The 15,869-nt window shown below is 42.3% G+C and overlaps 1 protein-coding gene across 3 annotated transcripts in view; it reads right to left on the reverse strand.

Annotated features, from left to right (window-relative positions):
- Positions 1-15,869, reverse strand: part of srgap1a (SLIT-ROBO Rho GTPase activating protein 1a) — an 88,080-nt gene that overhangs the window by 13,643 nt on the left and 58,568 nt on the right. For 2 of the 3 annotated variants that reach the window (XM_062420275.1, XM_062420274.1), the window contains exons 9-18: positions 10,559-10,756; positions 9,948-10,032; positions 8,797-8,824; positions 6,534-6,567; positions 5,174-5,234; positions 4,377-4,454; positions 4,015-4,149; positions 2,030-2,135; positions 1,586-1,810; positions 335-414 (exon numbers count right to left, since the gene is read on the reverse strand). In XM_062420275.1, the coding sequence (XP_062276259.1) occupies positions 335-414; positions 1,586-1,810; positions 2,030-2,135; positions 4,015-4,149; positions 4,377-4,454; positions 5,174-5,234; positions 6,534-6,567; positions 8,797-8,824; positions 9,948-10,032; positions 10,559-10,756 (1,030 nt within the window). Of the gene's footprint in view, positions 1-334; positions 415-1,585; positions 1,811-2,029; positions 2,136-4,014; positions 4,150-4,376; positions 4,455-5,173; positions 5,235-6,533; positions 6,568-7,260; positions 7,367-7,641; positions 7,645-8,796; positions 8,825-9,947; positions 10,033-10,558; positions 10,757-15,869 lie in introns of all 3 variants that reach the window. The other variant, XM_062420276.1, reaches the window with a different exon arrangement.

The following is a 15,869-nucleotide window of genomic DNA, read 5'->3' on the forward strand; positions in this document are numbered from 1 at the left end:
GTTACTGCATTTAACCGACTGAAAGGCAGGATTAGCCACCTCGAGCTGCAGAGAGCTGAGTTTAACCCACAGACACTTGGGAAATCTTTAATCTGGAAACAGCATATGGAAGGGAGAGTCCAGCATTTTATTTTACGTGTGTGGTGCAACAGTATAAGTGTGATGTCAAATGAAGGATGCTGTTGTAGGGGAAGGGCTTATGAAATACAGTTTGGTCAAAAAAAGACAATGAGGCACATGATTTGTATCAATAAATGCATGTGATTATATACTATATGCATATTACACCACATGCATATACACTACATGCATATGTATAAGTATAGTTACTCACCGTCCTCACTGGTGTGCGTCTCCGTCCCTCCCTCATTGTCTACCTCCTCCAGGGCTCCATGTTCACTGTAGGGGCTCTCGCTATGGGAGACAACATGTAAACCATCAGAGTCATGGCAAAGGTCAAAGGTCAGAGCTTCAGGGATAGCTTAAAAAAAGCCTGACATTTCATCTTCTAATTATAATGGCAAAAGAAGACTTGAATCTCAACAGACAAGCCTCATACCAGGTATGATGACAAGGAAGAACAGAGCTCTTTACAATTAATATAACCCAGAGGAAGTTCAAGCAGCGGCCATTGTTAGTATTCAATGAGAGGTTTAGATCCTCTATCTGTAGTTGGGCCTCTTTTTCTAAATGGTCTCCTGGTATCCTGCTGAGAGAGCTGGCAGTAATGCCACACACATCTCTACAGATTACCCCTGCCTGGAACTGAGTGTCTCTTCTCGTGCTAACATGTCACTAGCCGGCCCCTCTGCTGCAGGAGATGGTGAGATGGGTGATTAGCTCAAACCAGGGATAAATCCCTGTCAGCTTGTGGTGATGAGGGGGACACAGGCAAAGAAAAGGAGTAACAGAGGCAGATAAAGCGAGGAAGAAGCAAGTGATAAGTCCTGCTTATAGATGTGCAGCTGGCAAAGATCTTCAGTATGTGCTGCAATTCACCTTATCACCGTTTCCCTGCCAGGTGACCTCTTTCTCTTTCCTCCTGTCGTGATCATGGTAATTAAAGTGATAGTTTCAGCCTGTCTCACCTAGGAAGTAGCCCACCATGTACAGTCAGCACTGAAACATGCTCTGCCTTGTCATGTTCTTTAACCACAGACACCTAATTGGTGTGTAATTGCCCATATAAACTCCACTGACATATTACCGACACAGCTGCAGCAATGAGCTGCGTCTCAGAGTACATGCATACATGTTGAGTGAGTCTCTAGTGGAGGAGGTTTGGCTGTGTGCCTTTATTCCATTCATGATGAAAAAGAGTGAGAAAACCACTGCTGTCTGTCCAACTCTCAAACCTACATCCCATTTAGGAAGGCAGTGACCCCATCAGAAAGCTTTTGTTCTCTGTTTTTAATCCTGGATAACCTATGACCTTACCCCTCAGGCACCAGTGACAGGATGGCATCACAGTTCACAAGTTTGTACCTTAAAACTCAGGAGATCACAGGAAACTGAACCCTGAAGAATGACTTTATATTTGGATAATCCATCAATAACAGAACCAGCTAAATGCTTCATTCCTCACCAATAGTCTCCTCCAGCCATGCACTTCTCGTAGATAGGGCCATCCAGTTCTTTGGGATCAGGAAAGATGGTCTCATGGTGGATGATGATGGTCTTGATGATCTCATTGACGTGGGCCTGGCAGGACACCTGGTCCTGGCTGTCTGGCGTGGGCATGAGTGTAGGGCCAAAGCATATGGCCAGGTTGTATGGGTCCATCATGTTTTCGTCACTGTACTGGGACAGGCTGGGAAGAAGAGGAGACAAACGATGGACAATGGGGGGAGGTAAAAAGTGACAAGATGAAAAAGAAAAGGCGGAATGAGGAAACAGTGAGAAGGACATAGCAGCAGGGACAGTATCTTATATAAATGATGATGCATAACTTAAGAGGAAGCAAGCCTTACAAATGAAAATAAAAATGAAATAAAGTGACAGATTTACTGGTTAGTGTCTATATACTTACTGGTTGAGGAAGGCGAAGAGGTAGCGCATAACAATGAGGACCGATCTCGGAATGGTCAGGAGGATCTTGCGGATGTATAGCGCTCTCTCATACAGGTTTTCTATTCCTACAGTAGCAAAAAGTAAATGTTCTTAGTTTCAGTTCATGTTAAGTATTTAGTAAGGATTTACATCTGGAGTTCATTTTGGTCCATTGAACTCAAATGCAACAACTTCCATAGCTGCATATTTAAAACACTCATCTATCTGATGGTGCCCACATATTGATTTTTATCGGACCAATTGCCAGGATATAAATACAAGAGCGTACTGAAGCTGAGCCTACTACTTATCAAAATTAATGTAGGTTTCTGAGGGACCAGCAAAGATTTACTAATGCAGTCACATGTAAAATGTGTGTGCGTGTGTAGAGGACACAGGAAAATGTATTAACTCTGTTGTCGTGACCTGCACATCAGCTTGTGTTACTTTGCTGACACCACAGAGGAAGAGGAAGAGGAGAGGGAAGTCGGCACTCTTCGTTAGCACCTGACACTGAGGATGCCAAGAGGTTTTTCCTGCTCTAAAGGAAAACAGCATCTCTCTAAAACTGTTCTGTCCACATCTGTCTGCCCTGCAGCAACGAGGATAATAACAACAGAAGACTATTTCTCAATAAACTTCACCATGTAATCATTATGGTAACTTTAAACATAGGCAATACATTTTAAATCAATCTTGTATTTCCCTTTATCAATAAACAAGAGAATGCCACCCTTTAGGTCTTTCATTACTATCTCATTTGTTCCGCTGTGGCACTTGAAGCAGTCTATTTTATTTGGCTGAGCTGGGGCTGTGCTCGCTGCTATAAATAGCCCTGTCACCCTCCAGCCACTCTTTGCCATCTGGGATTTGGGCTTCTGGAATACTTGTAATGCATTTCATCTTTCATGAACACCTAACTAGGATTCTGCCAGGCTCCAGAGCGCTTCAGAAGCTGCCATTAAAGATCCATTCGATTGCAAGCATATACATCACTACAAACACGTGTAAGCATGCCCTAGCAAAACATCCCTACTGCAAATTCCAAAATGAAAGTTATCAGGAGCTGCAGTGCGCTGCAGTGGTGAAAAAACACAGTCAATTGAGAACAGTTAAATGGAAAAGTGATCCTGAAGCTGCTCTAAGCTGCTCCATATGTAATAAGCAGAGGGATTTTAATATGGAGCCTGCTGGGCGTACGGCCCACACTGCAATCACTGGCATGTTGAGCTGGGGAATGTAAACAGGGAATCCCCATTACTCATCCTGCACAAATGTGTAAAACTACACCCAGGAAGCACACACAGCCACACTTTGCACACTCATGAGTACACAAAACCCTGCATGAACACATTTCACACACAAGTACACATGGCACACATGCACAAGGCATTACAGCGCACATCCATGTCCATGTGACTCCATGCTGTTTCATTGTTCTTTAACAGATCCTAAAAGCCTCCCATGTAATGTCTTAAAAGATCTGAAAAAAGCAACCAATGAGCTGACTGATCTGTGAGCTGACTCACAGTAAGATGACAATGTGACTATTCTTGTGAGGATTCAGCTCTGGGTTCAACCACTGCTCATTGCTGTAGACATTTAACATTCCACCACGATCATGTAAGAATGGCTGCTTACGACACATAATATTCTTCTCAGTACTCAACCAATACCACAGAGTAAACACAAAGTGTCAAAGAGAAGTTCAGTATTTTTCTTTAAGACATCAAGACACAACTGGGGGAAATGTTTTTCCATAACTGCTATATGCTGTGAGTTAATTTGGCAGTACTGAGGATTCACATTGCATTTGGATGTAATGAATTTGCCTTTTAAATGAAAAAAAAAGCATCATTAAAAAAAGGAAAACACTGAGTTGTTAATTGTTATGTCATAACACTCCACTCTGATTATGACTACCTCACACATATTAAGCTAGGAAAACAATGTGTGTGTTCTTACTGATGCATGAGAGCAGATCATTGAACCTCTCTTTGGGGAAAAGAGGGTTCTCCAGACCCCGAAAGTAAAGTTTGAGAACACCAGCCACCGAGTTGATGTCATGGTTATTCTCCTCATCTGTCAAAGGGTCGTTTCCTAAAACACGGACAAGCCAGCAGGTCAGTTGAACATCTTTAGCATTTTTTTTTAATGCACATGATTGGATGCAAAATATGTACCACAAATCAAAATTATGGCTGGCTTAATGACACAATGCGTCATAATAAGCCTGTAATTGTCACAAGCATTTGGATCTGATAAAAGTGAGGCAAAAATAGATAAAAATCATTTATTGTTCCGGGAATTTAGCAGACATTGTGTACCTCTCTCAAATGAGTTCTTGATGTCATTGACTTCCAGCTGGGATCCAGATACACGAAATATTCCTTGATGTTGGAGGCCTGCACAAAGAAAGACAAAGACAGACAGTTTAAGGAAAGAGAAAAAGAAGCCAATCGAAGAACATAAGACAAACTCATAGAAAGAAACTCCCTCACTCAGCAAATAAAGCCTACTTTAGTTTGGACCTAAAAGGCACATCCTGTTCTTTAAGCCCCTTCACTTTTCTAATTAAAGATAATTAATGAGTCAGAGAGACCGCAATCAAGTTTTACAAAAGTGTCTTCGAGCTGGGATTAGGATTTAATAAGGGGAGAGGTCAGGGGTCAAGACAAAGCATAATTAGACTGCTGTTTGTCTCCTTTTAGCTTCCTCTTTGTATGTCATCGGTTGGCTGCTTGATAAAATGCAGCAGACGACCCTGCAAACCCTGAGACACCACTGCCTCATCTTTAATGCTTCAAACATTCTTGCTGAGTGTCCTTTTCAATCTGGTTTAAAACCTCATCACTTGTGCCAGGCTAAGCTGTCTGTCTGCTCAGGGTGGAAAAGGCAGTGACGCTGTAAACAAGATGGAATCTGCCCTTTTCCCATGACTGCGACTAAAGTGGAACAAACTGTAACCCTGAGATGAAAAAAAGAAAGAAACGTACACACCCAAACAATTAGCGCCTGTAAATCGCTGAAGTTTCACTTTTCACAAAAAATAAAGGGATCAGTTGATGATTGTTTTCCTTAAGTGGCTAAATGTCTATACACAGTATTATCACAAACAACTCACCATACAAATTTATGTAGCGAATACAGCTTTCAACCACACGGGGGATAGCTTGTCCAGAGTCCTTTAAAGAGAACAAAAAACATCAGATCATGTCTAATTTACATTTATTATTTTTTCACATGCACAAGAACCATAGAGCCCAACCAATACTGGATTTCTGGAAGTGACAAAAATAATAAAGTGTACATTTTGATCAGTAAATGTAATTTTTAATAACTCTAAAGACAGAAACACTTGACACACAACTTTATGTAGTAGTTTATGTAGTCAGTTTATCTCTCCACAATTTCTCTTAAATATCTGAAAACATACAGATTGATGCCAACATATATATATATACGAGATGACTCGATATGAAGTGATGATATTAGCCTTCCGAGGTATTGGTCAAGCTCTAACAGGAACCGGTTAACGTGACATTCAAAGTATATAAACATGCACACACGGTGTAAGTGAAGTTGATAGGTTTAGATAGACAGTGAGTGTTAGTATGCTGAGATCTTACTGAGACAGACTGAGTTGACTTCACCAGCTGTGAAATATCACAAAGTATAGAACAAATCACTTACTAGCTACAACAACAGGCATGTACAAACTTGTTGTCCGACACATTTCAATGGGCCTCAGATGATACTAAATATACTTTCTGTCTTGTTATGCTGGCAATTAAGTGCACTGTGTGTTTGAAGTGATGAGAACTTATCTAAAGAACCACGTGTTTCGATATGGCCTTCTGGGCAGTAGTGGATGAGATGAGAGGAGCAGCGCCGTCTTCTTCAGAGAAAACACATTCCTCTCACGCACTTAGACGTGCACTGCACTCTTGTTCTATCTCTGTGCCAACTGCTCCTGCAGCTCAGTGCTGGACAGGGGCTCAGTACATGCTTTTAATGATACAGTGGATCTCTTCACAGCCCTCAGGGGTATGTGAACGGTCCAAACACAGCAACCATGCCAAAATCGACTATCTATCGTTGGAGTGGAGCCCTTGAGGGTTGAGGCACAGGTCTGGTGCAGGAGGATTATATAATACTATCTCTTTGGGTATGTGAGAATGGGGATGACTACTTTCTATCAGATAAACTTGATACTAATTTTGACATTGGAAATGGTTCATGCTGGGAATTTCCAAAGACAATTCAAACTAAAGAAGCAATTTGCTCCAATATCTTGTTTAAGTAATATTGATTGACCAGATTTTGGAAAAACAAAACATCAATTCAGTCTGTCTGAGTCAGTTGAAGATTACAAGATATTAACAAATACAACAAGGAGGGAAAGTGTTGTTAAGGCAGGACAGATACAGGAAATGAGCGCAGGCAAGCAGCATGGGCCCCCCAAGATGCTTCAAGGTGTCTACCTGATGTCGAGCGTGTGAGTTCCGTCGTCCGCGGCTACAGAAAAATGACGCAAGAGCCACAGATGGAGAGAGAGAGAGAGAGAGAGAGAAAGAGAGAGAGAGAGAGAGAGAGAGAGAGAGAGAGACAAGCAAGACCCAGATTAGGACCACAGCAGCTGCCCACCAAAGCTTTTACTAAGAGTGCATCCTCATTCCACTTTGTGCTGGCATAACACCCAAAAGAAAACAGTGGGAACTGGACAGGACGAGGCAGGACTGGACACAGTCACCGGTGGGAAGCAGAGAAAAGGCCGGAGGAGGGAGGCAGCACACCTTATCAGTCTGGCATCCGCTCACTGACTGTCATATATCCTGCTGTTTTCACTGGCCTCTGCTCTCACTCTGCAGGAGGATGAGAGAATCTCTCTGCCAGAGCAGCTCAGTGATGCCAGGTCAGCAGTGAGTCAGGGGAGCTGACTGAGAGAAACATTTACCCCCCCCCCCAACTGCCATTCCTCTCCTCCCTCAGCCCTCCAAATCTATCAGTGCTACCCCTGCATCTCAGATGCAGACTGCCAAAGCTCACTTACTCATGAGTAAGGTTTCCAGAATCTTAGTACAAATATGTTGTTGTTTTTTAAGATAAGATGCTTTGGGGGAACCCACCAAAATGACCAGAAAGCCAGAGCAAGACAGGAAATAGATAGGAGGAGGAGCAATGCCAAGCGGGCAGACTGGTAATCGGTACCTTGATAAATGACTCCAAATTGCCATTAAATAACCTAACATTAAAAACAGAGCGGGGTCTAGCCCGCCGGGTGCCAGTGTGGGTTTTGAGCGGACCATTGGGATGTCTAGAATACAAAAAATGCATTAGAATAAGTAAACAATGCAGTTTTCCTTTCAGAGAAGTTCATCTCTGTGAAGTTACTCTCCAGTAACCTTCATGTCCTTCATGAACTTGAACTGAAGCTGAGGCCGACTAATCTTTAAAACCGTCTGACTTAAGATGATGGACAGGTGAATGAGGGTATTTTCAGCCACTGCTGAGACCCATGAATTAACTTTCTCTTTATAATCCTGTCTCCTCCTTCTCTACAAGATATCACAGGCCAGTGAAATATCTGACCTGCTGAGAGCATCATATGTGTCAGCATCCACCTCAAGACAGGCCCTGCAGGGGACTGCCTCTCTTAGTTTGTGTGAATGTGTGTGTGACTTAATGCAATTTGGCATCTTGTGACCAGTAGGGCTGAGAAAGGTGAAAAGAGTGAAAGGAGTGCAGGATTTTGGTCTCTTCTGTTGCTAAAACACAGTGACAGAACTACTCTGCTGGAAAGGCCTGGTGATGAAATATCTGTTCATGCTCACACAGAAGATTACATATTTGTAATGTGAATACAACTTCAGTGCTAAGATTTCCTAATAATGTAAAAGCACTGTTACTTTACTAGTATCTGAGCTGATTATTTTCTGAAATAATTTCCGTGCACAGAAGAAACATTTCTATTCGAGAGATTGGATGCCATTGTTGGATGTGACTTTTCCCGTGTGATTCTAAAAGGAAAAACTAAACCTTGACCTGGATATTAAGATTAACCAAATATTAAAAAATAACATACAGTAACAACGTTAAATCAAACGACTTTTCTTTGCTGACTGACAATTCACTGTGAGAGGCTCCATAACTTTTTTTTAGTTTCTGTTTCTCACAAAGAACTGAGAATAAGTTTATATAAACCAAGTATGTTGATTCAATAATGGGAGTAAATGTAATAAGTTTATTCTTGAACCATTTTCAAATATGCAAAAGTCTGACTGAGGGTTCAACTGACTCATATGTTCTTATTCACTCTTCTTTGGTCGTTCTTGAAACCTGACGCTACAACATTAAAATTTCATGCAAATCATTTGCTGTATGATTAATTTCTCAGGTTAAACATTCTCCACTTTACCACCTCACCTCTTCATTCCCTCTACAGGTCTGATAAATAGCACGATTAGGACTGGGAAGTATGGTAACCCAGCCATACGATACTAGACTAAGCTTAAGAAAAACACAGTGGTCAGCACATCTGCTCAGTGCTCTTCTGGTTTTTTTATAACTATGGACTTTCATGGTCACATTAGATCCAACATGAGAATGTCCTGAGGCTAAAGTATCCTCGCATTGATGAGCTGCGACCCGTCACAAAAGTTTCTGTCGTGGTTGGAGGAAAAGTGGACTGGATGTGTGTCTTGAATACTCACGGGTCCTGAATAGTGTGTTTAGTGTGTGCTTTACCTTGTGGTCATGTAGTCAGCTCGGTGGCCTGCGGGTGAAGAGAGAAAAGAGAAGAGATGTGAAGGGAAGTTAGACATGTGGACGTGCCAAGACCTGTCTCTGAGGTCCCTGTGGTGCATTGTGCATCTGCCATCTGTCCGCAACCGCTGGCCTCTTGAGCAGCACGAACAAAACCCATACACACACAGCTCATGGCCTGCACAGAGACGTATACAGGCAACACTTAAGCTACATGACAATACACAGCATTACATTACAAACTAACATCAACCTGGCACACAGTTCAACATCTACAACCGACACAGGCACAGCCAAACACAGACAGACTAATCATTATAGTAATACATAGAGCTTCAAGTTTGCACAGGCAAAGTAAGAGTTGGCAAAAAAAATTGCTTCCAAATGGTTTTGGAGAACAGGGCTAGTTTTAAATCTGTGGCCATCTGTTCCCATGAACAGGATCTGACCTGTCTGTGTGTCTGAGTGACTCATACTGTACTTTAGCTCATTGACAACAATATGATTAAGGAGCATGTGGGAAAAGCAGGAGACTTTTCTCTTCCTTCTTACTTCACGGCTCCATTACTTATTAAGCAGACAGTTTGACTGAGACCACCGGGACTGCAGGTTAGCACAGTGACTGACGGACATGCTTTGGGTTGACGGTAGATTAGCTGAGGCCTCGAGGGGATCCCACCAGTGTGGAACAAGGACAGACCATCGTAAAGCCTGCCGACCCCTCTAATACATTGCAGTCCATTAAGTTTGGAGCAAATCAATCACTAAGACGGATAATGCGAATTCACAATCCTCCTCAGCGCGGGATTGCCTGGCTAAAATCCAGATTACCGTCTAGGAGCTTTGGCTAGTGGAAAAAGCAGTCAAACAATGGGAAAGTTGCCATGGAAAAGGCTGAAATCACACTAGAGGACTGCAGAAAACAAAAAGATCAAATTCAATAACCAATTATTAGTTATGTTTGTTGTTTGGACACGTTAGAGCTAATACGTCCTCATTTTGGCTGGAGGAAGGCAGGTGGAAGTGAATTTGACGTTCAGAGGTAAGAATAAAGTGCAAGCACTTGACAAGATGTGAGAACAAGAACAGAGGGAGCTACAAGAGGAGGGTAAGTAAAGCAATTGTGACAGTACCTTCACCAAGTGTCCTCTTCAGTAAGTCATGTTTGGCCTGCAGTTTGGAGATGAGATTGCTGCCCTCCAGAAACTCCCGGAATTTCTGTGGAGAATTGAGAGTAATTACACGGCGGCCCTGAGTGCCAGCTACAGCGCCCGCTCTTAAGATAGCAATCTACGATAAGGCAGCCAAGGGCAAAGGACTCAGTGAGAGTCTTTTTAAAACCTTTATCAGAGCATGTCCATCTTCAGACTGGAACAGGATAGCGGCCAGGCTACCCCTCTGCCAGCTGATCAAAGAGTTCAAAGTGGCTCGGCGAATAAATTTAGAGTTTTGAATCCAATAGAATTTATAGATTATGCTTTTTTAAATTCCCCATAAAAGCTTTGAGTTCATATTTTAGAGGTTTTTGTAGCATCTGTTAGACAGAGTTTATAATCAGACAACAGAAAAGTAGCATTTTCATTTCTTAAAATACCTAAATACAGAAAGCTAACCGAGGCATCAAAGAGAGTCCATAAGAGAGATTTATTTTTGTTTGTATACAGAAATAAAAAAGACATCTCTAAAGTTTTTCCCCTTTCTATTAGGCACCCTTTCTTCTCTTCAGCCACACATCTTTACTCACCATGAAGTAGAACTGCTCTGTCTCCTGCTGGTTGGCCCTCCTCTTGGCAATGCTGGGTTTGCTGAGGTACGTCTCCGACACAGTGGACTTGACCGACTCGGTGGATCTACTGTGGTGGAAACACTCGGACACGTCGTAGTCTTCGATGGTCACCATGTCCTGAATGGTGGTGAGGGTAGCCTCTGACGTCTTTTTGATCTGGGGACAGAAGGGATAGAGGGGAAAATGAGCAAAAGTCATTTGTCAGAGCAGAGACCTCCCTGCTTAAAGTTTGATGTCATGTCTTCACTCTCACCATTTCAACATATTCAGCAGCTTGAATCATCAGAATCCCTAAAAACCTTTTTTCTTTTCCAATGACACTCAGATTCAGGTGGTTCTGACAAGACACACTTTCCCAAAAAAAAACACCATCCCTTGAACACGACTCCCAGCCAAAGCAATCAATTTGCATGCACTCAGAGGGGCCAGAGGTGAACAAGAGATGGTACATTCAGTCGCAGGCTTTTAAGATTCATTTCCATAACCGCCTCTTCCCTGTCAACAGAGTTGCTTCTCTCGGAGCTTATAAACGTCAGGACTTGGCCGAGCATGCCCCGACACTTACTGAGAAAGATGTTCTGTGAGCGAGTGCTGCAGGCCATGACTGTGTCCAGTATACAGTGAGATCACACAAGATGAGAGGATATGACATACAAACTGTAGAGTTTATAGTTTCTAATAACTCAATAAAAGGTTAAGACATCAAAAGCTGCTAAAAATCGACTGTGTACACAAATAGAACAGGTGTCTTACAAAGTTGTATTATTTTGAGAATAACATCTTTGTTATTTGGCTATGAAGTTGTCATAGTAGGAGAATTAAAACGGTCTATTTTTTTTAAGGAAGAAATCAGAAAAAATATAAGAAATAGTGTATATTGCATGACTTATACAACTTTAAATTTAAGACTTATGTCCTCAAGAGTGGCCCTCATTCTATATTAAATACAGGGTCATGTGGGTTAAAGACATTTGCAGAACAATGAAAAATAGGGATAGAAAGAGAGAGAAAAAATAAATGAGACAAACAACAAGGAGGAAGAGCCTAGATATGATGAAGTGTGAGCATGAATCACTGATGTGGAAAAGTTGCAGGGGGAACACACCAACAACAGCCTCTCAACAAATTCAGCAAAACTGCCCTCTGCATTTAACAGAGACACTGTGTGGGGAGAGTGGTGCACCACCACCATTGCAGCTTGATTGTGTGGGCTTTCAAAAGGTGGGGGCATCACAGGTCAACGGGGCCCTTAGTGAGGCACAGCTGGAATTCCTCCTAATTATGTTTAATGATCAGGAGAACCCTCAATCAAAGGTGTCACCATTTCTCAATTATGAAAGTGAGTCTGACCTCAACGCTAATGCAAGAACTAACTGTTACACACACACACACACACACACACACACACACACACACACACACACACACACACACACACACACACACACACACACACACACACACACACACACACACACACACACACACACACACACACACACACACACACACACACACACACACACACACACACACACACACACAGAGACAACAGAGGATTATAGCTTGTTTTTTTGACTGCTTGACCTGTGACTCATTTGGCCTTCAAAAAAGAAAAAACCCACCTGAATAGAAAAGTGGACTTCATCTCTTTCATGTGTTGCAGTGATGGATTACAGTGCTGACACGCATGCCTCTGCACACAATGTGGATGTAGTTACAGTGTCATCCATCCCATTGTGAAGCAAAAACACACTGCAGGTTGGGACAAGGCTAATGACAGCATAGAAAAGGAAATAGGGGATTCTAGGATCATAAAACTTCACAAAAACATCAACCTGTCTTGTGACGACAGTCGGGGATTGTCAGTTGGTGATCAAAGGAGTGATTTTCTGCACCAGAATGAAAAAGAACCTGCTGGCTCCAAGTGAGAGAGAAGTGATGCTTGAGTTCTCTCCTGTGAGATTTAGACAAATCAAACATCCATAAAATAGGTAACTACCTGCCTCAAAAAGTCATTAGTTCCACGTTTTGAACACTTTCGGTCTCCCTATACCCCTGTCCCTGCAGCCTCATCCTGGGTGGCCTCGTGGAGGCGAGAGGCCCAGCTGTCATCAGGAAGACAGGACCCATGCATGCGAGAGAATTGCTCCCAGTGAAAAAAGCTGTTGGGTTTATCCATTATTCAGCAGACGAATAGTTACCAGTGTTCACCGCGGGGCTCAATTACAACAGAGCTCTTAGAGAGACATGGTGGACATGCTCATTAGTCCCTGTTGCTGCACAACAGACCTGGAGAAAACCCCTGGAATTGAGTTAATTTTGTTTATTTTAATGCAGAACCTTGACCCAAGTGTCTTCTATGGTGCTACATCAACAGTTCAGCAAATGATGAGCCAATTATCAGCTTGGTTTACTTGTGTACAATGTTTTCTGAGCCAAATATAAGTTATGTACTATTCGCCACACTTTTGAATCAATGTTATTATTCTGCGGGGCAGCCGTACAACGTCACTGACAGTTATTTCAATACTGTTATCTCAGAAGGCAAACTTGGTGTCCCCAGCTTTCTACAGACCCTGCAGTAAGTGTGTAATCTGCTACGAACACACACACATACCTACACATGCACAGGCTTTGATGTGCCTCCCTGAGATTTATCTGAGGAAAAACAAACACTCCCTGCAAAGGAGATGGTTTTAGATTGCCCGGGTTTAGTGTGAAATGTCTTGAGAATAACTGTAAAGTGCACTTGTATCTGGTAAGAAGATGAATGAGAGCAGAGGAGGAAATCATCATCTGTGCTGGCTCTGGTGCATGCAGAACCAAATGACATCCAAATGGCCAGATTATTAAATCTGAAAAAGAGATGAACCATGCTGACTGATTGACTAGCTGAAATGAACGATGTCCTTAGAGAGGCTTTTTTAATGAAAAAAAATGTCCATTGTAATTTCTGCAGTGGCTCACGAGGCAGAGTGATGGTACCCCCAACCCCCCCGAGTGAGAGTAACATCCAAAGTCTTCCTCCCCACCCACCACTGATGCAAAGTAAATTATTCAGCAATGTTTTCTTTCACCATTTCACAGGAGTCAAAGAGGTTTGAGGAAACAGCTGCACTTCTATTAAGCGTTGCCCTGCAGCCTTTCCTGGCCGGATGAAGACTCTCATGCTCTCTTGTACATTTGACAGTCATGCTTGTAGGTCGTCACAGCGCTTTGAAAGTTCATTTTTCAAGGATGAATCTGGCACGCTGTGCCCGGGAAGGGAGGCCATCTGGTGATACTAACACAAGGCAGCAGCGCCCTCCAATTCTGACCCACCAGGACATCCGCTTAGAGAGGCAGGCAGACAAGGACATGAAGCACCAGAGCCTGTCATACCCTCACACACAAAAACACACACACACACACACACACACACACACACACACACACACACACACACACACACACACACACACACACACACACACACACACACACACACACACACACACACACACACACACACACACACACGAGTGCATGTGTCCAGTTGCAGTATTATTGTAATATTGTACATACTGCATGCAATGTGAACTTTGATGACACCAGCAGGACAAAGACCAGCCCAGGCACACTTCATAAAACACACTGAGTCTGAATGATAATTAGTAGGGTTGCAACTACAGTGTATGTCAAAAAAATAATAAAACTTGCCCAAAAGAGAGCCCAAAGTCATAATATGAAATGTCTTTTGTCTGGCAAACAGTCCAAATCCCCCAAATATGTACAATGATGTAAGGGTTGTAAAAAACAAACACAAAACAGTAAATCCTCACATTTAAGAAGCTACAGACGAAAAAATGTTTGGCATTTCCTTGCTTAATTAAAGTCATAATCCTTAACATTTTCATGAAATTAAAACCCAGTTTTATTTATTTATGGTCGGTATTGCAGCACATTTCAACAACAGCCATATATAGTTGTTAAATTGTTAGTGGTGAGATCTGCCATTCTCGTGCTGGATTCATATTGCCTGTGAACACACCTACGTCCGTGTATTCACAGGACACAATGCATGCATTTAATCCCGTTTTATATTTTCTCTCATTGTTATCAGCCTCACTGTTTACTGTTCCCTTTCCTTATGCTGTATCAGAGCTGTATCAAGTTACTGCTAATGCAAACCCAATAATTCCCAGTGCAGCTAGTTCAGATTAAAAGCATTGAACTGCTGAAACGTGGAGTAACTTATTGTGAACCACTCACAGGAGATGCAAAATATTTGTCACAGAGATTAGCGCTGACAACAACTATTCATCAAAAAAGCACCTATAAAGCCCTCAGCAGGGTAATCAACTTGCCCTGTGAGCAGCATGAAATCAAATCACAGTTGCTTGTGCAATGATGTATTACTGCTTTTATTATTCATTGATTGACCTCTTTATTAAAACAGCTTGAGACTGGCTCTGCTGCAAACAAATACACCAGTAGCTACTGAAGGTGTGTTTACTGCCCACATTTTGGGACGTCTGTGGGATTTTACAGCACTTGCTTTCAACATCAGTATCCAGGGGTGTTGCCAAATCAATCAGGACTGAACTCTTAAGGATTATGACTTCAAACAACTTAATTTGATTAAGTAAAATTATAATGATAATAATTAATAATAATGATCTGCCCTATTATAATTATAATTAGTCATATTTCTATTATTGTTGCTGCTATTGTTATTATTATTGTTATCCTGCTTTCTCTGTGTCTCGCTCTCCTCTCCCTCCGTCCCTCTCTCTCAACCCAACCGGTCAAAGCAGATGGCCGCCCACCTGGAGCCAGGTTCTGTTCAAGGTCTCTTCCCAGTAAACGGGAGTTTTTCCTTACCGCTGTTGCCAAGTGTTTGCTCATGGGGGCATCTTGGGTCTCTGTGAAACAAAGAGTAAGGTCTAGACCTGCTCTATTTGAAAAGTGTTCTGAGATAACTTCTGTTGTGATTTGGTGCTATACAAATAAAACAGAGGGAAAAAAATCATTGTTCCTTCCTTTAGATGTATTTTCAGTCAATTTCACTTGAGTGCCAACGATAACATCTACAAAGAAACTCAAGCAACAGTGGATGTAGAGGAAGTTGAGTGACATGCTCCTGTGTTTCTGTTAGTCTTTGTAGAGGGATAAGAGAAAGTGCACCGATGTGGTGGGAAGGCGAGAAACAGGACATAAGGACAAAAGGCAGTGAGAGCTTATAGAGGGGAAGCAGGCCAGACATGATACACAAGCCAGCCTGATG

The sequence above is a fragment of the Scomber scombrus genome, chromosome 6 (assembly GCF_963691925.1).
Source record: "Scomber scombrus chromosome 6, fScoSco1.1, whole genome shotgun sequence".
Taxonomy (NCBI): domain Eukaryota; kingdom Metazoa; phylum Chordata; class Actinopteri; order Scombriformes; family Scombridae; genus Scomber; species Scomber scombrus.